This window comes from Lepisosteus platostomus, chromosome 8 (genome assembly GCF_059453375.1).
Source record: "Lepisosteus platostomus isolate fLepPlt1 chromosome 8, fLepPlt1.hap1, whole genome shotgun sequence".
Classification (NCBI taxonomy): Eukaryota; Metazoa; Chordata; class Actinopteri; order Semionotiformes; family Lepisosteidae; genus Lepisosteus; species Lepisosteus platostomus.
The window spans coordinates 9,772,179-9,798,229 of NC_142618.1; the positions used below are offsets into that span (position 1 = coordinate 9,772,179).

Here is a 26,051-nt window from a genome sequence, read left to right on the forward strand (position 1 = left end):
TAATACAAACTCAAAAAATGTAAATGGTTTTCCCCAATTCAAACACTTTTTAACCTCTGTATTTTTGATGTCTAGAACAAATTACATATTGCGACTTCTTCCTCAAAATGTAGAATACACATAATATTATTACAAAATAACTCATGACTCAAATTTCAGGCTGAACTGAGAAGCGTCTTAAAATGAACACAATTCAGGTTTAGGATGCGTTTTTAAAAAACAGTCACTATGAGTTATATGGATGAATATTAATTCGGTATTACCCTTTCACAATGCTAAACAGAATTTCCTGAACAGATTTCGTATTCTCTCTGCGCATTTATAAACCCAAAGTTAACAGCCAAGGACAACAGTTGTAGCCCTTGTTAAGGTTCAAGAGCAGCTACTAAATTTAACTATATATGCAAAGCAGAATTAGAAGTATATTTAAATGGTTACACTCCTCAGGATTGTAAAATGGTGAGAGTTTATTTTTAATTCCCATGATCCATACTAAATATAGCACATAACCACCACTACATAAGTTCTGTACATGAAGGCCTTGAGCGAAGAGTAAAACCACACAATCTGTTTATTTATGCATTGCTTATTTCTTTGTATACAGACGCACCTAAAGTGAGCTACTGGTTTTTCCCTTCGCTCCATCTCTCAGCAGAAACGGCTAGTCACCCGCCTTGCTTTGATTAATTATTTACAGGCTCCTGTATGTCCTTATTGTCCCGGCTGTTCAACCACAGCTGATTTTTAATTAAATATGGGTTTCCTTTGATGAAATAATATTCAGGCTCCCTGAACGTCATCTTTCATTTTCACATTGAATAATTAATGGCTCGCCGATTCTTTGAAATTAGCAACGCACCAATAATTTATGAAGAGGAGGAATGCTGAGGAGAGTATTTTAAGATGCCAATGAAATTCCTTAAATTGCATCCAGTCTCTCTGACAAAAAAAAAAGTTTTCTGATCAATATTCAAATGATTTAATGGGTTTCTTAAGTAAGAAACACTCATTTCTTAAACAGAATATTATATCGTTGCTCCATTTCAAATTCTTAAGAGTGTCATTTGACTTTAATCAGAGTTTTGCATTTCCGAAGGACTCTCCTTTCTTGAAACCTGCTCAGTCTCTCCATGGACTGTGTAACTGCCAAGCAGAAGCAATTACAGGCGAGCTCCGAAAGAAGCGACCTCATCCAAGACAGCTGCAGCAACGCCCTGCGAGTCTGCTTTCCCAACCCTTACCAGCCCCTCTGAGCCACCCCTACACTGCAGCCAACTGGTGCAGATTGGTCTAATCACATCGCTTTGGCAGCAGGGTCCCCATTACAAATACCTTAAACGGCAGTCCTTTAAAAATGCATTAACCTGTTTGGAGCAGTGCGTTTTGAACCGTTAACTCTTTTCTGATAGATAAGTATTCGTCTGGTTGATTTCATTCTATTCATTTCGCCTGTCCGCCTGCGAGTCTCGTTAATCAATTGATTTTAAAGCTGGGTGTCCCTCAACAGCAATACATAACATGCATGACCACAAAGTAATGTGGTACTTTGAGCAAACCATTCAAAAATGATGTGATAGTTGGCTATATTGTGTCCCATCACGACAGCATGACCCTGTTCGTCTCTCTGCCCTTCCCAGATTCCCAGGAAACATGGGTTTGGAAAGAAATAGAACCTAAAACCCTTTCTTCCTGCATTGTGTAGACAAACGAAAAGCAAAAATGTATTTTACTTAACTTCAAATTCATAACATTTCTTGCTTACATGATAGTTTATTGATCTACCTACTGCCCAGGTGCTGAATAGCCGATGCCGTGAAAAGGAAACACTTGGCTCATGTAGGCAAATGCAGAGGCTCCAATCTCTCCTCTAAGAGTCCATAAAGTAAGTAAGTCAATATTGTCAGCTGGGGAAGGAACATTATCTTAAACCATATGAGCAGAATAGTCAACCCTAGATAATGTGAAACACCGGAGTATTAAGTATTCTTAGTACTCCAAATAATGAAAAAAGATAATTTATTTGGCATACAACCCCTGATTGCATTTATAGTCAGTGCAACAAGCAGAGTGAAACTACAATACTATACAACCTAAATTAAGTCGACTGAATGCAAACTGCGATTTATTTTTGGAATTTCTTGGATAAAAGTGTCTGCTAAATATTTATTAATAACATCCGTGCACTAAAATGGCAGAGAGGTGTGTTATATTTCATCTCACAGCTCTCGGGTGCTGGGTTTGATTCTGGGCTTGTATACGCTGTGCGGAGCCTGCCTGTTCTTTACGTGTCTGTGGGATTTTTGTTTTCCCACCCCAAGCCATGCTGGTTAGGATGAATTCAGAGTGGTCTCTTACTGTCTCGATCTCCCCTTGCAATGACTGGCATCTCTTCCAAGTTAAGAGCAGCCTGGTGTGGTCAGTCCTGCTTTGCTCTCTGTGCTGCTGGGATGGGGTTTTATATTGGATGGTTATTATAACTATTTCACAGTTATTTAAACACTTTTTAATAGAGTATACTTCATGTTGATGTAATCATTTTTCTCCCCACAGAAAACATTCAGATATTCCCTGCAATCACACAGACTAACGGCAGAGCTGAAAGTTCAAACAGGAAGAATGTCATATAATGATCTCTTACAACATACTGTCCAACCCAATCTGCGCAAACAATACAAACTTCCCTCCATCGTCACCATTGTACTATTTGTAGATGAACCAACCTATTGACTTAAATACCAGAAATTTACAAGACAGACAATACTGGAAGCCACGAGTGCTACCTGTAGATGATCATGAATACATGTTTGAAACTTGTGACTTTTATTCAAATGCACGCAATGACACAGAAATGTGCAATGTCAAGACTGGGAATAACTAACATTTATCACTGCTTTTCGGATTGAATGTCTGATTTTCCCCCAATTTACATATAAAAATGAACGATGGCTAGGAGGATTTTATTTCTCTAAGTGGTCCTGCTCCTGTCAGGTTTTAGTCACTCTGTTGAGAAACATATTCTGTTGCTCCTGGCAGTAATAACTACCTGCATGGAATAAGCACAGCAGCTCCTGGAGTCCCACGGGGCTGAGCATATGGTCTATTCACTGCCTTCATGTGCTGTACTGAGTATGGCCATGCATGACTCTACGAAGATGTTAAACAGCACAGCCACATGCATAGAGTGGCAATACAAGGCACTGTTTCTGTTTGATACGTTGCTCTTAATCTTAATGAATTCTGTGGCTTATATTATTTATTCTTAAATGGAATTCCTGAGGAAACTCAAACAAAAAGAATGATTCGAAAGTTTAGGTAAGAATAAACAAAAAGAGAGTTGTAGGGTTTGGCTAGGATCACAGATACAATAAATGAAAGTGAAAAACTACATAGGCCGAGATTTGTATTCAAGCCATTTCTATTAGTCTTTCGGACAAGGGAAGATTTGTGGCTTGTACAGTAGTTAATACTGATAATCATTAAAGCCACAGAAAATAGTTCCTGAATTTTAAATCATCGTTGTCTCAGTTAAGCACTCAAAATAATAATCAGTTCTCCACATTTGCCAGTTGCAGCACACTTTCGTTTTTGCTTTGACAAAATAAGTATTAAAAAATATCAGCAGTCCTGCCATACTTTCAGAAAGAAAATTAGGATGCATAAAAAAACAATGTGATAAGAATCTGACAGAGGAAGCAAGCTATAATTACCAACCTCACTAGAAGCCCCTGCATTCTTGCCAAGTTGAAACATACCAAGTCTAAGACCTGCACTCAATCAAGTCATTTTCAAGATTTCCACTAAGATCACACATTTATCACCCTACTGCAATTTCTATTTTCCATTCGTTCGCAACAGTTTATTTTAGTTTTAAACGATCAGTGAATGTACTGTTTAAATCCCATAGGCTACACCAAGACCGCTAATAGAGTAAACACCTGTACAAAGATTCGGTTAACTACCACACATCTTTATATAAATACTTTTATACGATTTTTTTTCTCTACAGAAAAAAAGCTTTTTCCCCCTAGGTCTACAGAAATAAGATGTTACATTTTATTCATAGCCCCGTCAATGGACTATCATTTCCCGTATAACAAATTAACTGCCCCGCAGCTCCAGGGAGGCTGAGAGTTTTTAAGAACATTGGATTTGATTCTTCATTCAATTAGTTTGGTAGAGGAGTTTGAGCAATTTCATTTTTAAGATTTCTACTCTGGGACTCTTCTACCTTCAACTGCTTGTGAAGCCCGCTTCTCTCAAAAAGAAATCGGCTACACGGTCAGTGCACGCTGTTCATATATACAAAACGTAGAAAGGCAACAACGATTACAAATGAGAGGAGCAAATTTCACCTTTCTGCTTCAGCCACATGGCTGGGTAACTAGATAATTAGTATAATCGAATTTCTCTAATAGTTCAGGTGGAAGAAAGAAAACACAACGTTTCGGCCGTCATACCTGAAGAAGGCTCCACGGCCGAAACGTTGTGTTTTCTTTCTTCTTTTTTTTCCAGCATGGAATAAACCTATTACTTGTTTCTCTAATTATTCTCTTATTACCCGCTTACTTGAATTCAGCACAACACAACCCGAAAACAATCAAATAAGCTAGCTATATTAAATAAATAATATAAACACAGAGATATAAAAAGCCACAATACAACCAAAAATATCCGTGCACTACAACGCATTCGTATTACAGAGGTGCTGACCAATACAAGAAAAGTAAATGAAAAAACACACTGGTGTGGGGGCGCTATCCCATAGCCTACAGTGTTTGCTGTTGGGCTGTAAAGAAACTGTACACTTACCTGTTAGAGGATTTGTGTCCATGGCAGCAGGAGGGCAGAAAAAGAAAAAAATAGACTTGTAAGTAGTTGTAAATATGTAGAATTATATATGTTTGTTAGTAGTAACTAATCTTACTCGCCTGCATTCATAGGCCAAACGCTAAAGCCCAGTGAACAGTAACCACACAGACACCGGCCTGATTCCACAGCGCCCCCATCCGTTTAAAAACACAGGTGTTCCGCCATTTTCCCCATAAATGACAATATCTGCACAGAATTCGTCTTCTTAAGAAAATACAAAATACAAATCCGTAGCAGCAGCAGAGTGGAGGCTCCTGTATGCTGTTATTGTTGTCTGAACAGATGTTTGTAAAAGGAGCAGCATACCTTTAACCCTTAAGAAGCTTTTAGGAGTTAAGAGGGGTGGAGCTTTCAAAACAAAAAGGCAGATACACGTTTCCAGGCAAGACTTGAAAAAGGAAGAAGCTCTTGTGCCTAACTGAAAGTTGTTGCCATTTATATTTCCTGCTGTTCTTGGTGTAATGCAGATAAATTGGCATCCGTTTTGTTGGGGACTGGGAGAACCTGTGACCTCTCGAGGAAAGCAGTGCCCTGTGACAGCACTGTATGGACTGGTGTTACTTCCTTCTGTATGCTGCCCTTAGCATTTCTAAATTGAAGCCGAACAACTATACTTCACATACTAACAAATCTGCTATACAGTATGATATTTAAAATTGTTGGATTATAATGGCACCTTAAAACATAAATGAAAAAAATCATGAGGTTTCATAGTCGAAGTTCGAACAAAATCAAACAGATTCTGTTCTTACAACACGAAACCCATGTTAACATCTACGTATTATGCTATTATCTAAGATTCTACAATTCAAGCTGAAGACATACTGTACAGTATGTAATTGGTTTCTCTCCAGAGTGCAGGGCTGCTTAACACAGTTTTCCAGTGAACAGGCCCCTTAATTATTCAATCAATAATTAGTGGGATCAACATAACAATAAAAGAGCTAATGGTCCTTCACTGGAAATGGCTGGAAGAGCTGCAAGTTGAGTAGCCTTCTGTAGAGTACAGAAGCCAGAAAAGAAAAAAGACTGAAAAAGCATACACCAGATCAAAAAGGGATTCAACACCATGGAAGTGACAAAAACTAACCACCTCTACAAAGGAAAGGTTGACATTGAACACTGGAAACTCTGGGGACATGAATCAAAATTATATTATTTCTCTAGTGATTTTCATAGGCTTGGTTCAAGTAAGTCTCAAAGACATATTCAAACATAGGTTTGAAATGAAAGTTGTCAAAAGGGTAAATTACAAGGTATTATGGTAGAGATATTCTTTCTTCTAACACATGCTTTGGAACGAAAAGGTCCACCCACACAGCATGATGGGCCAAATGACAAAGGGCAGTAACACTGCCAGCGTCCACCAGGGGGCGCACAGCACACTGTTGGGGTATTAAGATTGCTGACACACCCTGAATCTCTGCTGTTCTCAATCAGGTCTGTACACTACACCGCTGTTCAAAATATGTAAGTGCACAGACAGGAGCTGCACTGACCTGAGAAACTATTCATCACATTTTCAATTAAAATGTTTGTTCTAAATACAACATAGCAGAAAAAGAGTCTTCGGTCTTCCTTTTCACTTGTGCAGTCCCTGGTTTGTTATTCACGCTTTCAGACAAGGTCTGAGTCAAATGTGAGGCAATTGTAAGGGGTCAAGCAGTTGTATAAAGACGGCTGTGTGCACATCCACTGCTGGTTGAACTGAATTGAGGTGGCACATTAACTTAATAAGCATTCTGTAAATATGGTACGATAATACTTTGTCTGATTTCTCAGACATTTGTCTTGCATTTAAGCATGTATTACACACAGTGAAAACTACAAAACATACTAATAGTACATGTTAACATAACATGACGACACCTACCTATACATTTCACACCACTCCTATGGCCATATCACCCTGCAACTCACGACAGGGAGCCTACTGAAGCTCAGCAGGTGTGAACCTGGTCTGTACCTGGATGGGAGACCACCTGAGAAAGCTATGGTCACTCCTGGAAGAGGTGTTAGTGGAACCAGCAGGGGGCACTCACCCTGCACTCTGTGTGGGTTCTAATATCCCAGTATAGTGATGGGGACACTGTACAAAAGACATTGTCCTTGAGATGAGATGTAAAACCGAGGTCCTGATCATTGAAAATCCCAGGGCACTTTTCAAAAAGAGTAGGGGTGTAACCTCAGTGTCTTGGGCAGATTTCCCTGGCCTTTACCAATCATGGCCTCCTAATAATCAACCTCTATGAACTGGCTTCATTACTCTGTTCTCCCCCCCACTGATAGCTGGAGTACGGTGAGCATTCTAGCAATCTGGCTGCCATCGCATCACTCAGGGGGGGCTACACAATGGTGGTAGTGGAGGGGAGTCTCCATTACCCGTAGAGCGTTTTGAGTGTAGTCTCCAGAAAACTGCACTATAAGTATAAGGAATATTTATTATTATATTTACTACCCCCCCACAATTACACCAAGCCTATATAATTCCACCTGCACATAATGCACAGATACCACTTGCTCATAAACCACTACTCAGTTACTGATTGAGTAGTTTGACGGAGTATGGGATAAAAGAATTCCTCTACAATGTCTGTTTCAGGGTCTGGGGTATGAGATGGATGTTGGGGCAGGCTCACAGTGCGATGCGAGGGGCTACACAGTACTCACAGACAGCAGCAGTTGGAAAGAGCTGTGGAGGGCCTCCAGGTACTGGAATGGCATGATGCACCCAGTCACAGAGATGTAGGAGTGGTCAGCAGGGGCCTGGCTGGGCGGGGGCTGGACTTCTCTTCTCACACAGCCCGGCCCGTGTTCCCGCCACCAGGACCGGTGCATGGAGATGTTGAAGGTCATAAAATCGGTGTCCTGGCAGACAGGCGAAAGAAGAAAGACACAGCAGGCTATTTCTCATTGAAATGAAAATATCTCCCCAAATATTTTTGCTTATAACAACTTATAAGACAGATATGCATTACTCCAAAATTTTACACCGAACATATCTTGTCTTTAAAGGGATTAGGCAAAGGTTAATAATAATAATAATAATAATAATAATAATAATAATTGCTTACACTTATATAGCGCTTTTTCTGGACACTCCACTCAAAGCGCTTTACAGGTAATGGGGACTCCCCTCCACCACCACCAATGTGCAGCATCCACCTGGATGATGCGACGGCAGCCATAGTGCGCCAGAACGCTCACCACACATCAGCTATCAGTGGGGAGGAGAGCAGAGTAATTTAGCCAATTCATAGAGGGGGATTATTAGGAGGCCATGATTGGTAAGGGCCAATTGGAAATTTGGCCAGGACGCCGGGGTTACACCCCTACTCTTTTCGAGAAGCGCCCTGGGATTTTTAATGACCACAGAGAGTCAGGACCTCGGTTTTACGTCTCATCCGAAGGACGACGCCTGTTTACAGTATAGTGTCCCCATCACTATACTGGGGCATTAGGACCCACATGGACCACAGGGTGAGCGCCCCCTGCTGGCCCCACTAACACCTCTTCCTCTTAATGAAGAAAGTGAGCATCATGAGTTGGCCATTTTTCAGTAAATTGCCTGTAACCACTTTAAAAAAGTGGTTTAAAAAAGTGAAAATAATTCAACTCACATCCACACCCTTTTGGGATGAATGACATTTTCTTAGCACCAATTTACAGATTTAGAAATTACATGGACTGCCCTGCATGCTCTTTTCGGGAAAAGAGGGAGTTATTTTGAAATGGTCAAGGCTCCCTAAGAAAGAATGCATCATAAATCTATAGTTTACTTTATCGTATTGGACTTTGCTTACTGCTGGACTGGAAATCGCAATAAAATAGTGCACTTTAGAAGCAGTATTGTTCTGCATCACAATCACCGTTTTATATATGATCTAACACACATAATGGTAGCAAGGTTATGTTAATCTAGGGTTGTTTGCCAGTGTTTGCACATCCTTTCACTGATTTAGAGGGAACAGTTGTCAGATTAAGGGTCAGGTGTATCCAACGCATCGCAGGCATATAACCCTTGCAAGGTCTAATATAAAGTAAATGACAAATACTATACCTACACATTATAAAACTAATTTTGTTCACCCAAAGCAGGGAATTCTGTTTTTAAAACTATATAATTTTAAAATCCATCCATCCATTTTCTAACCACTTAATCCAATACAATCATTCAATCATGTATTTATGATAATATTACTTGTTCTTATCCCTTCAAACTAAAGTATGTATTTTTTTTCTTTTTTAAGCTGGTATATCAAAAACATGTATATGTGTTTCAGAACACTAAAGACAGACATCTTTGTCTCTCGCTTAACATTAAACTTGTATAGTGTGTCATTCAATCCTGTTTCTGTCTGGGGAAACAAACAGAAAAATATTAATTGGAAATTAAATTAGTTGACTATTTGCCTGAACAGTTTTCTAGCATTGTTACAGAAAGAATACAGAATTGAGTTTAATTACTGTTTTTAAATTAATGACTGTGAAGAGGTGGAGGGAAATAGGCTGGCATTATGAACAAATCACCTGACTCCAATTATGCTGCAGAGGAATTTGGTGTTGTGAAAAAAAAAATCACTTGAAACAAAGCCAGCATGAAAAAATTAAGCACTAAGTCATAAGTCAAGAGTGTGAAAAAGTGTTAAGCTTCAGTTAAAGCGCTAATTAGCTACATGCGTACATATTATTTTATAAAAACCTCTCAGTGCATCATTGTTCTGGAAAACCTAACCTAAAATATTATTTGTGATGCATGAGGCTGTTTCATGCAATACCAGATCAAATGGTTTTCTTATCATACTGCAGCATTACAAATACCCCTGACTTGCATGACAGTGTAGGATAATGTCACATTAGCATAGAGGGGCACGAAGCATTTAATGTTTGGTTCCCTGCTCAAACTTCACCACTAAACTGCTTTTACTTAAGGGGAAATGGTTTACTGGGAACTGTTATTGCCATCACTGCCTCTTTCTATATGTATACTGTATGCTTCTCTCAGTATATGTGTAAGCGAGAGGCAGTGATGGTGATGTGTATGCTCAGTAATTCCCTGCCTCTGCCAGACCACCAAAGGGCAGAATCTCACTTGAATTACCCGCTGACATTTGTGGCACTGTCCCATGAATGGCGTGTCCCTGCGAGAGATGTCAGTGCATGGCATTTATGACAACGAAGAGAAAGGCTAGTGTACAAAAGCTATTATCTCCAGAACCATCGTGTCAGAGCGCTGTCCGTGAGCATCTGACTACGTTGACCCCATCACTCATGCCAAGATCTCTTTCAGCTTCTTGTGCCCTATAAACCTCTACTCCAAGAGCAACTTTGACATTTCTATCTCAGCAGTCCAATGGATGGCACAAGTATAAAAGAAATCAACATTAACTTTCAGCCAACCCTAGGCTTAAGCATTAGTTTAGAATACAGCACATTTTTTTTTTGAACAGAATTGATGGTAGACAAGGATAGACAGTAACGAGAGAAGTTCAAGTAGGTCACCTAAAGAAGGCTCCACAACCGAGATGTTGCGTCTCTTTTCTTTTCAGCACGGAATAAACCTTTACCTGTTCCTTTCCAATGAGAGAGGCTGACTGTTTACAGAAATGCAGCTCATGTGTTTTTTATTTTACAGAAGAAGGCTCTGGGCCGTAACGAGACTGGAACAGGCTATGTGAAGTGGCACAAAAGTGGCATAAGATAATCACTAATGACTGTCTTAATTACTAACGCACAGGAGAAAGCAGGCCCTGGCAAAATAGCGAAACAAATTGGGACCTAAGATCTACTTTTGACTATCTTTTGAGATAAAAGCTTAATACCAGGCAATTAAAAGCCACTGTGCAACTGTTGTGGGACTGATATATTTGAGGTGGCTGGAACACTTTCTGAAACTCAGTCAAAATAATAGTGGCTTTTCAGTTATGGCGCAGTGTTGCTTCATTAATTGGACCAACAAAGTCTTACAGAGAATTCTGAATGAGCCACAGCCAGTATTTTCATTTTCTGATTCTTTCCCACATATGGTTTCAGAAAATCATGATATTTTGCTAAACCCAAACTCATTTCATTGTCAGTTAAAAGCTTAATCTTGAGAATTAGCGCAAGAGGCATCCCATGTCTGCTTGAGAGACATCTAGGATGATGTGCTCCAATTCTCAGCTGCTTCATGAAGATGTCCTTTCTGCTAAAATCCCAAGTATGAAAAATATTCTCGTTCCAGAAAGCTTTACGGGTTTATTTAACTTTGTGAATTCTGTGTGGATAAAAAGAGTCTGAGCTGTTGTGCGAAAAAGTCCGAAAGTGCTGGAACCCTGGAGAGCTGATGAAATGGAGTAGAAAATTTCAAGGTCATTCTCAACAGGAGCACGCCTCTAAGAGCTGAAGATGCTTTCCCTCCAGGGTTTCCTGGAGCTTAAGCAGGTTTCCATTAAGAGCAAGCATGTATAATCATCCTTTAATGGCAATGAATGACTTCAACATACTAATTAAACCAAAAAGCAGATTGAACACATATTGCTTGAGAAGATTCAGTCACTCTTCTTCTCCCCCTTATGCAGCTAGATTATGTGAGGTGATCACAAGTGCATATTAAAATCGCAGTTTGACCACTGGCAACAGAAACGACATGGAAGATCACAGAGGAGTGCAATTTATTATATTCTCAATAAAATTATAGTTTTATTATTACTGTATTATTTCTTTGTATATAACATTATTAATAATGTAACATAATATACCATTGTTACATTTAACATACTTTGTGATTTTTGTTTTGCCTTTTAAAGAAAAGGATTGTTTTCAAATACGTTCAAATGACATGGATACTGAACCCAGAAGAGAGAGAGAAAAAAACAGACTCAGAAAAAAGCCTCCAGTTGCAGCAAAGAACCATGTTCGCAAACAAAAAACAAGTAATTAAAGTGATTTTAAAATGCATCCTACATAAATGTGACAAAAGGGTGCATTTATACAATTCAGGAAGGAGACAATTAAATGCAAATGCAAAGCAATGCAAAGCAATTTCACTGCACAATATCCCATTAACATAATGAGGTTTTTAGGGAATATATTAAAATACTGAAGTGTAACTTAAAATGTGATGGATAAAAGAAAATAATGCAAATGAAGGAAATATTCAACTGAGCTATTTTGTGGGTATTTCTGATGTAATTGCTTGCTGTATGTGTAAAATATAAACAATCAAATGAATACTATCTTTTAATAGGAGTAATTTAGTACATCATAACACAGCAAACATTTTTTCATAAATTTTCATAAAATACAAATATAAAGAGCTGCTGGCATTATTGTGTGTTAAATACAGTATTTTTTATTTAAAAAAAACTTTATGGAAAAAAACAAGGTTTTACTAAATCAGCTGTATGGCTCATCGCCTTAGTGCCAGAATTTGTTTTTAAAAGATTGAAAAATAAAAAAGAGCATGTTTTAGTTCACAACCACAATAAAAAATGTCTTTAGGACACATAAACCAGAGGAAAACACAACTAAGGAAACGAAGGAAAAGGTCTGTGTAAAACTGAGAATAACTGGCATATCCCCACCCTCTTCCAAGGAAAGCCTGGATGAGATCCTTAGATAAAGCAATTACTAAAAAATAAACAAGCCGTGAGGACCATCTGCCCTCTTCTCACGTTCAAATATGTTTTAAACAAAAAGAAAAATGGAGAAGATTGGTTTATGACAAAAGCAAAAGACCTCGTAAACAGTACAGTATGTCTGGTTATTCAACCTGGAAGGTAGAGCTTTTTCCCTGTCTCCCTTAAGGTCATAATGAACTAGAAAGTCTCACATTGTTCACTCTAAATTCAATCACACGGACCAAAACGACCTCCATTACTCAAAACTCTGATGCTGTTTATGTAGTCTAGCTTAGTCAATGTCTTGCCTATCAGCTGCTCATAGTAGCTACCAGCAGCAGTGAAAGTAGCAGTTATCCTGGCTCAACTCAGCTTCATTTCTAACAGGCAGTATGCTGCCAGCAGATTGGTTAACCTTAAAGGTTCCAAGGATGCCCCTTTAAATGCGATAATGCAGACTGCTTTTTCTTAACATCTGAATTTAATTGTCTCAGAGACTCTTCTGCAAATTTAAGTACAGTATCAACCACTATCGATAGGTTATACCACCTAAGCATTCCTACAGCATTGCTAGGATTATCTTAGGTTTAATGCAGGTCCTGTGGTTGTGTCTCTGTTGGTATTACTAGAAATTTCTTGAGAAGGAAAATATATATTTGGCAGAACAAAAACACAAACAATACAGTAAAAACAGAAGGATAAACTCACAATGGACCAATTTCTATTGTCATTATTTTAAAAAAGGAATAAAATAATGAAAATGTAAGCATCCAAGGTTCAATACTGGAAATACACTGTTTCCATATACTGAATACAACAGCTACAATACAGAGTAAACCCAAGAGGTTCTAGAATGTGTTCTTTATTGTGCTAGTCAATGTATACCGTAAATTTGCTTCCGAAGGTATTTTTAATGAATGTACACTCATTCTGTAATTATTATATGTCATGCTTTGCTAGCTTTCCAGACAGAATAATTAATACTTAAGTGGCAAACAAAGAAAAGGCACACTTTTCCAATAAAACTGGCAGCGAGTAATTGATTGTATCTGCCACACAGAGGGCAGGCCAGGTAATATCCATTCATCTAACAGAAAATCTGCAATTAGTAAAAATGTATGGGAACTCTTCTTGAGGAACCATGGACGCTCAGAGCTTATTAGAGTGAAGGAATTAGTTTGCTTCCCACAGTCAGAAGCAAGGCTTAAAACTGCCTGGTGAATTAACAGCAAAACTCTGCATCACCAAGGGAAAAAGTCTTGCTCAAAACAATTAAGTCTGTCTGTTTTGCAACCAAACTCATACTGTCTTTGGATTCCGACTGCCTTGATTTCATTAAAAAACCGGCTTCCATTGTCAAAGCCTTGTTCTAAAGAGGGAATAGTTTAGGGACATATTGCTTTGTAACTTATTCAGTTTCATTTGCAGCTCATGCCCTTATGTTTGGAAGGCAGTAGGAAACCAGTGAAACGTGGAGAATATTCACACAAACATGGGAACACACAAACTCCAGGAGGAAAGCACCCCAGTTCTGAATCGAACCTGGGACCCAGAAGCTGTGAGTAAAATGTGCTGTCACGTCACCACGCCTCCCCAGGTAAAAACTGTAAATGAACTGCAGTTTTTTACAATTTTCATTTCTCAAAACCACAAGAAAATGCAAGGTGGCTGAAAGAGTAAAAGAGTAAAATCTCCCTCAGACACCACAAGACTCACAGACATTTCTGTTAAAAGCATTCGCAGGGACTCGGAAATTCAAGTTGGGTGGAGAAGTATAGAAAGGAAAACACATGTAAAAAGTTTTGTCAAACGGAATGTGAATATATCTTCCTGGGTTACCATTTATCATCACTTCTGAAAAAGATAATGACAAGGCACTTGAGTGGTACGGTGGAGTGCTGTCTGCGCAGACTTTGTATGTTCAAGCCACGTTCATTCACATGGGTTTCCTCTCGGTGCTCCAGTTTCCTCCCGTCATTCAAAGACATATCGGTAGGTTAATTGGCTTCTGAAAAAACGAGTTGTGGTGCGAGCGTTTATGTGTCTGTGTCTGCCTGTGATGGTGTCCCACCTCGCTCCTGCTGGGACAGGCTCCAGCTCCCCCTTGACCCTGAACTGGATGAAGTGGTTAGAAAATGGACAGACGGATGGAAGAAAAACAACATTCTATAAACAGGAGAAAAGCAGCAGGCCTCTACATTCTTTCTGCACAACATGCATTCAAATTTGACAGTCGTGTGTAGTGCAGTTGTTTTCTAGGCTAATCCATGAAGGACACTCATGTAATAAGTAGGATCCAAACAACTGCTAAACCACAGTAAATACTGAATGAAATGCCAAATCCTGCATTTCCATCCTGTCAAGAGATTTCTTGAATTTAATTGTTACAACTCAGAACTATTGACAGGAATTAGTGCCAGGCAGACCTGTCAACAGATTTGTCTCATAAACCTGCCAGTAGCACACAAATGTAATATAATATTTGAATCATTTCACTGGCCTTTCCCCTGTAATAATTGCTTTTTCCATGTAACAGTTGTTTGTATTGGCAGAAATGAATAGAGGGACTGAAGCTATTTTCATTCATTCCCATACTGTACATGACAGAAACTATAAGTGGAGGCTAATTCAAATGCCGATAACTGGAAGTACTTTTAGAATGAAAAGCAGAAGAATGAAACTCCTCTTAACCCTCTTAAGTATTTTTCATTGTTTTCCACCAAAAAACTTAAGATAGTTTTGTCAATGCAAAACATAAACCAACAATTAATTTAATGATACAGTATATTCAGCTGTCCTGTTCTCCAATACTGTAAGTCCTGCTTTTTTATTATTTATCAATATAAAAATATTGATATATTAATATTCTTAAATAATATGCATTTTAATTTAAAACTGGAAACACTTGCTCCATCTCAATATACTATGGATATGTGTGAAAACTGTAAGATAACATGTATGATTTAAGTTCTAGATGTTTAATCCGTCATTTGTAGTAAAAATAAAATGGGCCTGGATTTAAGAAGCATTGACATTTACCTTTACAACAATCAATCTATTATTATGAGTTATAGTAGTATTTTTGTAATGAACAACTTTCAGTGTTGTAGTGTTTTTAAGAGTAAGCATTCATTATGAATTAGGTTCATATTAATAAGCTCTCCCTGTTTCTCAATGGTGGAATGCAGAATTGTCAAAGTAAACTTCTATTTCTGCTTTGTCAATACACAAAGTTGGAAATTACTACTACTTTTCTGTTCATCTTTACCAAATTCTTAACTGTCCTTTGTTTCTTTAACCTGTGTTCCAACTGGGGCCTATCGTGAACTGCAATTTTAGAGAACAAGTCAGTGAATAATGTGACTACATTCTGCCATTTTTCACTTCTTTATGATCTGAAAATGTGTCAAGACCTTAATTGTATGACATTGTTCCCTGCACACAGGGTTACATTTTTTTCCATCACCTCCTCATTCTGTTTAAGGAGAATGAGAATGCAGCTGCAGGGTTTTTTTTTCTTAATGTAGGCCTAAATGAAATTCCATTATTTTGAACACCCAACTTGTTCTTTGCACACTTGGGTATACGTTTGTAAAGAAATGTCTCATGCAGTGCGGAAATTGCCAGAAACAAGAAATCAAATGGGGCACTGAGATCCAGAATCAAACTATCCTCTAAATTTAACAGTAAGGATTCGAAGGGCTGTGGTAGTACCACATAAATATCCCCATTAAACTTTGTCATGCTTGAACAGGGCTTCAGGTAATGAAAAGCAGGATAATTTCTGATTGCTCCCAAAAGAAGGGAAATGTAGTACAAAATAAATTGCAATTTTCTTATTCTTGCTACAGAGCTCAGAACAATATAATGTACAATTTTAGACTTCTGGGAGTGCAATAGCAACTGTATTTGGTCTTTATTCTCTTCTCATTTACTCAACTGAAGCCTTTGTATGAATGTGCACTCAATATATGCCCAACCAAAGCAGTGCAACTCTATTGAATATACAAAGTATACAAAGTGGAAAGAATGGGTACACCTATAAATCTTAGTCCTGATTTTGAAATGGAGATATTTAAATCATCGGCATTTATGAAATCATCCTCTTAAGTGGACAGTATAATAGTGCATATATTTTGTTGGTTTACGAGATCATTTACTTGTGTGAAAACATTACTCCTTGGAATAGAGAGTACTGTAACGGAGGTGTTCTTTCCAGACCCTATGCAGACGACACAATCCGGGGAAGAGTGAGAAAAACACGGGGGGAAAAGCATGCCAGAGTCGGGAACGAAAACAGGGGGCGTGTCCATGGTGCGCTGGTGTTCTGGGGGGTGAATCCAAGGCAAACCATCCAAAAGGGAGTCCAAAGGGAAATGATGTGGCAAATGTCCAGAGCCGGGCGGTCCATCAGAGATGAAGACAAACGGGATTAAAAACCGGAGCGGGATCCGGTGGAGGGTCGGGGGGGGAACGGGACCAGATGCTACAGGTCCCGGACTCGCCTGGTACAGGAACCAATGCAGAGCCCGGATCAGAGTGAGTGTCTGGCTTTTAAGGTGGGCTGGATTGAAGGCAGATGCACAAAATCAAGTCAGAAGTGAAAGAGCCGGAGCGCCCTTAAGGGGGAGGGACTACAATCATGACAAGTACTGTACATGGAGGAAACAAAGGAAGCTGAGATTCTATTCACTTGGCACAGTGATTTTTTAAAAATTCTACAGCAAATTTTATGATATACCATATTAAGGTACTGTACAATTAAAATAGATGATCATGCACAGTTAATTAAATCTGGAGTATGAAATGAGGTTTAAGAGGATTCAAAAGTGCTCCAGATCTGATATCTGACTTGCAAGATCTTATATAGGGTGGGATGTCATTTGACAGTCTTAGAGCAGCAGACATTTTTCTTTATGATGTACAAATGTGTCACAATCTCAACTGTAAGACCTTGTTCATTGCACACTGGGAAACATGTTCTCAAAGGAACACATGGACAACTTTCATGTTGGGTTGTGTAATGGGTAACTGATAACTTACAGTATGGTGACATATTTGAGCAGGTTACCTTCAATAAATCAACAGGAAATCTATAAATCTGTCTGAATTAATGCCTGAAAAAAAGGTGTTGGCTAGCTTCTGAGAGTGTGGACTTTGACAAATGTCAAAAATGACAAAAATGACAAATGATGCCGACTACGGCATCTCTAAAGATCACCTAGAAGATGAAAAAACACCATGATTGATGAATGATTTCCACGATACTGAAAAGCTTGAAGAACTTTGTACTGAGACAAGAGCTCACAATGTGATTTCTTGCATGAGTATAAAACTTTTTATTTACATTTGTCCCAAAGTACTTTACATATACACACTTTATCCACTACGGAAGTACAGATCTTGCCCGGAGCATGTAACATAGCAACTGCCTACTGAGTGTCAAAACTGGATTAAATTGCCAGAGGGGGCATCAAAACACTCCAGAAACAGGGAGGAAATGCAATATCTCATTGCGCAAGTGGTTATCAGGGGATTGGTGAGACTGTTGGTTAGTAGAGTCTTGCAGTAAGACTCTTAGTTCGGACAGTCTAGCAGTGGAATTGTTGGTTGTAGGTCTCATGGGGAGACTTTGGGTTACTATTTTCAAGGGGAAACTTTGGGTTATGAGATTATGCAGAGCCGGAGAAGGCTAGCAGCCTTGGTCGTTACTGTGTCGGCCTGCCAGTAAGGTAATGAAGACGGCAGAGTCGAGCCGGCCAACAGGAACAACCGAGTTGAGAAAATTCCACTGCCACTACTCGTACATAACGCGAAGGTTTTAGGCTTTCAAATGACAGACCGGGTTCAGGTTAAAAGGAGTTAAAATAATAAGCTTGGTTCAGTCACCGCCAAATTCAGGTTAATAAGGGGGTTAATGTGTGCAGATCCTCGACACTTGGCTACCATACAAACCTGCCACACTGCACTTCAGAAGAGGATCCTGGGTCCTGTATGACAATCATTCTACCTCAGCCAGCTTAACTATGTTGGAAATTTAAGTAGGCTGACCCAGGATTTAGCTAGGGGATCAGTGTAAGCAGCAAATATTGCATAGGAATGTTTAGAGGTCAAAGATATTTTAGATCTTAGCTTAATGTTTCGTCTGCTGGACAGCACTTCATCCCATCACTATACTGAGGAGATGTTTTGGATTTCCTGGGCTTACAGTGCATGTGTTGTGATAAACACTCCCAGGAGAAGCACTTGGAATATAAAAAATCTTAAATTATATGTATTGCAGCCGCTGTAGAGGCTGTTTAACTGTTTTTCACCCCCTAAGCTTCACTTGGAGAGATGACTACCCAACAAACTGCCCCTAACCTTGCTAGAGCCACAGTGGAGCGATAGTTACAGAACTTAGATTTGTCCAGCTTTTAAAGTGGACATACAGTTAAGTCTAAAAAATAACACTGTTTCATGATCTTGGTCAAAACAAGGTTGTCTCATCCTTATCTTTGTGGACTACTCAGTATTCCCTTTACCAAAGTTATGTTACAAAAGTCAGTTCTATAACACATAAGGTGTCATAATGATTGTTACATATTGAGAGTTTAAAGTATAATATTAACCATTTAACCGTTTGTGTTAAAAAAACAAAAAGGAAGAGTGATACCTACTGTTCTACCATCATAACTTACACCAGCACCCTGATTTGCTTTCAGGTTCACCCTTCCAAAACCTGACCAAGCCCATTCTTGCTTAACTTCAGAGAGCTGACAAGATCAGGCTTTATAGTGGCAAAGCTACCTCTTTGGACAGTAAATATGATTACTTCAATACATGTTTATCTTAGTATTGGTAGAAATCATTTGTCAATCATACAATCAGTGATATCCAACAACAAAAAAAAGAATACATCTGGTTTCACATAAACAGTATGTGGTACAGACAAAATAAATGAAAATTATTGAACCCTATTATAAATTAAATTGTATGTATGTACCTAAATGTATTTGGTAAAATTAACACTATACACTACATATATAATTTTTTGCATTGTCTAAACTGTATTGCCTTACTTTTTTTAACAAGAAAGAGTCAGGCCATTATACATATAGAAACACCAGTTGAGCTGAGCTATTAATTAAGCATCAGCTGTTGAAACTGCAAAAGAAGCTGTGAAGGAAGAGATGCTGCTGGTTTGCAGCATTGCTGGTGCAGGAAACCTTCAAACCTTCCTCCTAAAGAAGTCAATCGCCCAGCTTCAGAGCTGGCTCATTAGGCTAAATGTGTGTGGAAGGCCTGTGTTATTGTACTGTAGATGCCTGTGGCTTTCTCGTTTTGTACTCTATTGCAAATATGGTTCTTTTTCTCAAAAGAGAGCTCTCCAGTACTAATTGAAACCTAGTTTCGAAATATGCCTTTGCCTGCTAATTAAGAATGCACTTTAGAAAATAAGAGAACGGGATCTACCGTAGGTAAGAAAAGGATGAAAAGAAAACAATGAATTGCAAGCAGAGGTAGAAGATGATAACAGATGGAGACTGATAGAAAACAGCAATGCAGTATTGTAATGGAGGATAAAGTAAACGTTGATAGGTCTTTATTGCAATAGTACTGGATGAAGTCAAGTGCAAATGGGATAATAAGATAAGATCACTTTATTAGCCATAAACAATTTTGTGTATTAGGAATTTGTCTTTTTGCATACCCCAACTTGCTCTCTGTGAGACACACAGTCAGGGAAAGAAGCTTGGGGTCAGAGCCCAGGGTCAGCCATTTATACGGCACCCTTGGAGCAGTTGGGGTTAAGGGCCTTGCTCAGGGGCCCAACAAAGTAGGATTCCTCTGCCGGTTGTGGGATACAAACCGGCAACCTTCCAGCCACAGGCACAGATCCTTAGCCACATGGGCACTGCACCTCCTAATAATGGGAAACCTTTGAAACACTGTAAGGAAATTCACTATTTCATAAAAATGATTACCAAAGACGAAACAGACAACATACTGGAGACTGAAAAAAGACAAATTCTACATTAAATAATATTAGCTTAGAAGAAGACATGTTAGAGATACCAGAAGCAGTAAATGGGACCTCTGGGACAAGATGCCATTTTATCAGTCATACTTAAGGAAACAAAGGATGCTACCCATAGGCCTTAAAAAAACTCTTCCAGCTTTCTTTTGGGTTAAAATTTAATGACTGGAAAATTGCCAATGCAGTGCCCATCTAAGGATGACAAAACAGACACAACTAATTACAGACTAACTTGTCTTTCTTTATTGTATGCAAGGTTAAGGAAACAAAAAGAACTAAACGAGAGGAACATCTACTGTACATGGCAATAAAATAAGATACTAAGGCATAGTCAGAGTACATTTTAAAAAGGTAAGTCTTGCTTATCAAACTTAGTATAGCTCTTCGAACAAGCTACAGTAGTGATGGATACAAACAACGCATTTGATAGGGTATATTTAGATTTTTAGAAAGTACTTAGAATGTGGTTGAGGTAATTAGCTGTGTACCACGAGATATGTTTTGCTTTTTAAAACAAGGAATGTTAAGTTAAAATAGTACAATGCACTAGTAAGATGTAATTTATCATATTGTGTAACTTTTACTGGTTAACACATTACAGAATGATTATCAGATACAATCCAGGGTTTAAATGAATGCCCTACAGTAGTATACTAAAAGAATTGCACTTTTTTAAATCTTGAACAATGAAGCCTACAATTACAGTATTTAAAGTCCTCAAAGTCCTTCTTGAACCAGAGCACACAAAGGAAGACAACGAAGAACTGGTCTCTGAGACCCTTAGATGAAACCAGTTACTAGCAAACCAAATGACATAGACGGGCTGAATGTCCTTCTCTGATTTGGAATCTTACAATCTTCTTTGCGTACTTTGGTCAAGCATGGATAAGGATAAAAACAGAAAAGCTTTCAGGTGCTTGCATTGGAAAGCCCATCTCTTAATTTCTCATAGGTGACAGTTAATAATTTACCATAGTATATACTGTAGTACCCTCTAATTGTTTTCATACTCCTGAAGAAATAGGAAAAATAAACATTAACGTTTTACAGACTGCATAACATTTCCTGCTTGAAAAGTCTATGAAGTCATCTTAATAGCACTGCACAGAGCAAGTTATGTAAGTTCACAGAACATGAGGGTCACATTTAGCCAGCAGCTATATCAGCCTGCAACTCACAACTGGCAACCCTCTGGAGCTCAGCAGTGTGAGCCTGGCCAGTACCTGGATGGGAGGCCTCCTGGGAGAGCTGAGGTTGGTTTAGGAAGAAGTGTTATTGGAATCAGCAGGGGGTGCTCACCCTGTGGGCTGTGTGGGTCCTAATGCCCCAGTATAGTGATTGGGAAACTATACTGTAAAAAAGGTGCCATCTTTCAGATGAGATGAAGGGTGATTCATGGTGGTCATTACAAATCCTATGGATATTGTTAATATTATGATAAGAGAAATTCATGAACATTCCTCACTGTAGGGTCCTTCAGACCTCTTGGTTTCCATTGATTAAATGCCATCTTGAGATTGCAAGTATTCAATGGGATTGAAGTCTGGAGATTAGATGACCAAGGAAGAGTACTTTGTGTGCTGTTGGGCGTACCTTTTTCTGTTTGGTTCATTGTCATGCTGGTATGTCCATTTTCAACCATGCTTGAGCTTCTTAGCAGAAAATCAGATGTCTGGCCAAAAATGTTCTGGTACATGTTGGAGTTAATGATTTCCTCTTTCTTGACCGAGCCCCAAAACATAACAGACCTTCCCCATAATATTTCACAGTGGGCATGAGTGTGTTCTCCACATGGCTTGTTTATGCCAAAGATGATAAACTTGTCCTATAATTGTCATTCAATTGATGTTTAGCAAAATCAATGTTTGAGTCACCTCTATTTGCAGTTTGTCTAAAGAGGCTTCTTCTGTTCAACCCAGTATCTGGTATTTATATTGTAGCTGGTGTTGCAAGGAAGAAGCTCCTTAAATTACTGCATTAATAAATATGGAAGGAACTGTGTATACAGGGAACATGTATGTAGTATTTAAAAATGCTTGATACAATGCATCTATACCATATTTTTACTTTGTATTAAATTTGTTTTGATACATGTAATAGCACCTTTTTAGCTTCCCGTTACTCATGCAGTATTGATTTCAGTGTTAGGGGGAAAAAATCCTTCTCAGGAGTTTAAGTCAACCAGTAACAGAAATAAATCATGACGCACGCAACATTAAAAAAAGCATTGTGACCTAATTTAAAAACAAATGCAGTGATACAGTGATAGGCTTAGTACCTCACTGAATACATTAGCTAGAATAATAAATGTTCCAATCATTGTGTTGGATTGTGTTCCAATACCAGTAAATAATAAACAAATAAAACACATTCATTTGTTACTTGAATATGTTTGTGGGTGGCTATCATTAACAGATTTGTGTACTGGATGATTACTGTTCTGCCTTGAAAATCTAGTATAAATGTAAAATATTTAAGATCTGGTTGCAATTTTGTACTTCTCTGCCACAGGGAACCATGTTTATGCATCAGAAAATTCCTACTCAGCTATATTTCCCAGCAACTGAATTACAGAGTATTTTTACTATGATGTGAGTTACCGTATATGACCACAGTTTATTAAAACCATCAATAACAAAAACATGTAAACATTAGCGCAACTATGACAACACAATAAGTGGCAAAATTGCTTCTCTGGCTGCTTTTTAAATAAAACGATCCTATTTATCTTGCATGTCTGTTGAAATATCTCAACAATATCCAGCCTTATTTCCATTAATCATAGTCTTTGTAAATCAAAGATTCAGTTTCAGTTAGTGGATCATAAAAGGAGCAGAATACATGTCACAAATGAAAGGAAACCTCATCCAGCCCACTTAGCACTTAGTAGCTAATTGATCTAAGAATCTCATCCATCTGTTTTTTTCACAGGGCTGGGTAGTTTTTTTCTATACTCCCACAGACCTCTTGGTAAAAAGTGCTTCCTGTTTTTGGTTTTAAATTTATTACGATGGGTTGACCATCAATGCCTTTGAGGATTTTGAATATTTGTATCAGGGCCCCTTGTTATCTCCTCTGTTTGAGACTAATACTTACGTCACAAGCGCTTTGAAAAACCGACTGTTAGAACAAAAGAGCCCATCAGAGGCACAGTGTTTTTCCATTCCAACAACTGTTAGCCTGTGCCTCAAATCATACAGAAATTTTAAATCTTTATTTCATCAGAGCAACACAGTGATGTTCTCTTTTCAGTAGCACTGCACCTCACTGGCAGAAACGTTATGTCTTTTTTAATGTGAAGCATTAAAAACACTTGAGTGAGAAGGGTGAACGACAAACTAAGTCCAAACACACTGCAGTCACGACTGCTAGGACAACCTTGTAACTAGAACACTAACTTGCAAGTGCACTTAGTGTTCGCACGTTTAGACACTTGTTAAAATAGAAAATCATGGTCTACCTGCTGGGGGGTAAAGATAAGTTTGCATTCATGTGGCAGCAGATTTCTTTCCAGATATGGCAGAACTCACTGTAGGAAGAAATATACATAGTTTTCTCCAAACTAATGAATCTTAGCCACACACATACCCCTCAGATGACCTTGTTGGGCTGGTAGGCAGGCTGCCAATGTCAAAGTAACGATAGCACAATATAAGACTGAAAACCATTAACAACGTTGATTTTCCCTTGTGCTCAATTTGAAACTAAATGAATAATTTATCAATTTACATAGCAGAGGAAACCCGGGGAAAAAAAAAAGAGTTATGCACTGCTATGGACATTTCAATTGGATATTTAAGCCCCCTCACAGTGATTATGAGACCAGTTCTGGTGGATTTGAAATATTACCACTAGGAAATAACTCAAAAGGGAATACCTCGGACTCCTAATACAGCGCCCTGCAAACTGTAGCGGTCCACCTGCTGTTATTTTCGCTTTCCATTCCGGCAATATGTGGAAACAATGCATACACAAGCATAAGAGATTTATGGAGTCAAAATTCAAACACCTTTTAAAACAGTAAAGGTTCCAACAAACTGACACATCGGCCCCTTGGACAAAGCCGATTGTTTGTTTTTGGATCAGTGAATTTGCGAGCTGCACACAGACACGCGTGTGCTCCGTGACGGTGTTCTTTCCTGCACTCCACGCACCAGAGCGAAGGAAACCGGGAATGTAGCCAGCCTCCTGGGTTCGGGCTGTCCTCCGCCAGTCACAGTGGCCGGCTCCCACCTGCGCGGCAGCACGGCTGTCGCTGGGAGGGGGAGAGGCCGTCTCTCTTTTAGCCCGTTTGTAGGTACGGCGAACGAGAGCAGCTTCCACGCACTCTGCTGGGATCAGGAGGGCCCTCCATCCATCATGCCGGGACTCTCCCGGCTCTCAAACAGATGGTGAAGCAGGGAACTCGGCTGGAGTAATTGATGAAGTGGAAGGAGACAGCGGGAAACCTGCCGCCACACTTCCCAGGAGGGGCAACCCCATCCCTCCCTGCATAACCCGCGAAAATATTCTGTTTATTTTCACATTTCTTTCCCAGCAAGAAGCTGCGAGGGCGCGACTTGCCACAGAAAAGCAGAACAGCTATACACTATACAATGGCATTTTCTTAGCTTGAAATATTTCTTTGGGAAAGGAATGAATATTTTACCACTTCAGGGTGTAAAAAGCAGGCCTGCTGGCCAGGTCGCCATAAAGAAAAGATAGCTTTCACTGCTGTGAAACATGTCTATGGACTCCTCCTGTCCACTACTCATTTCAACCTTAAGCGTTCACTGAGGTCAAAACTAAGTGTCGGTGTCAGGAATTGTCCGTTAAGGACAGAAATAGGATGAATGCATAATTCAATTTTGATTGAACGGGTCCCCAATTAAAAAAATACCTGTAAGAGTTAAAATCCTAGACAACCAGGCCATTGTCCTGTCATAGGACGCTGAGCTGTTCTTATTTCCGAGATGCCTGGCAGCCATCTCTCAGCCATGCTGAGTAGTAATAAGAATATGAATAAGAATTGCTTACACTTACAGTACATAGAACTTTTCTGGATACTCCACTCAAAGGTAATGGGGTCTCTTCTCCACCACCACCACCAATGTGTAGCCCCACCTGGATGATGCGATGGCAGCCATAGTGCGCCAGAATGCTCACCACACATCAGCTATCAGTAGGGAGGAGAGCAGAGTAATGAAACCAGATCATAGATGGGGATTATTAGGAGTCCATGATTGGTAAGGACCGATGGGAAATTTGGTCAGGACGCCGGGGGGTTACACTCCTACTCTTTTTGAGAAACACCCTGGGGTTTTTAATGACCACAGAGAATCAGGACCTCGGTTTTATGTCTCATCTGAAGGATGGCGCCTTTTTACAGTATAGTGTCCCCGTCCACTATTTTTCCCAGGAGGTCTCCCATCCAGGTACTGACCAGGCTCACACTTGCTGAGCTTCAGTGGGCTGTCAGTTGTGAGTTGCAGAGTACGCGGTGTCTGAATAAAAATTCACAATTTACGATCCAGTGAATGGCTCTAACAATTTATATTAATCCAAAATTAAACTTCCACTCT

The 26,051-nt window shown here is 39.1% G+C and overlaps 1 protein-coding gene across 4 annotated transcripts in view; it reads right to left on the bottom strand.

The window, feature by feature from the left end:
• Positions 1 to 26,051, bottom strand: part of LOC148655633 (sodium/potassium-transporting ATPase subunit beta-1-interacting protein 3-like) — a 158,980-nt gene that overhangs the window by 39,540 nt on the left and 93,389 nt on the right. For all 4 annotated transcript variants that reach the window (XM_088642348.1, XM_088642351.1, XM_088642349.1 and 1 more), the window contains exon 4: positions 7,540 to 7,737. In XM_088642348.1, coding sequence (XP_088498474.1) covers positions 7,540 to 7,737 — 198 coding nt within the window. The remainder of the gene's footprint in view (positions 1 to 7,539; positions 7,738 to 26,051) is intronic.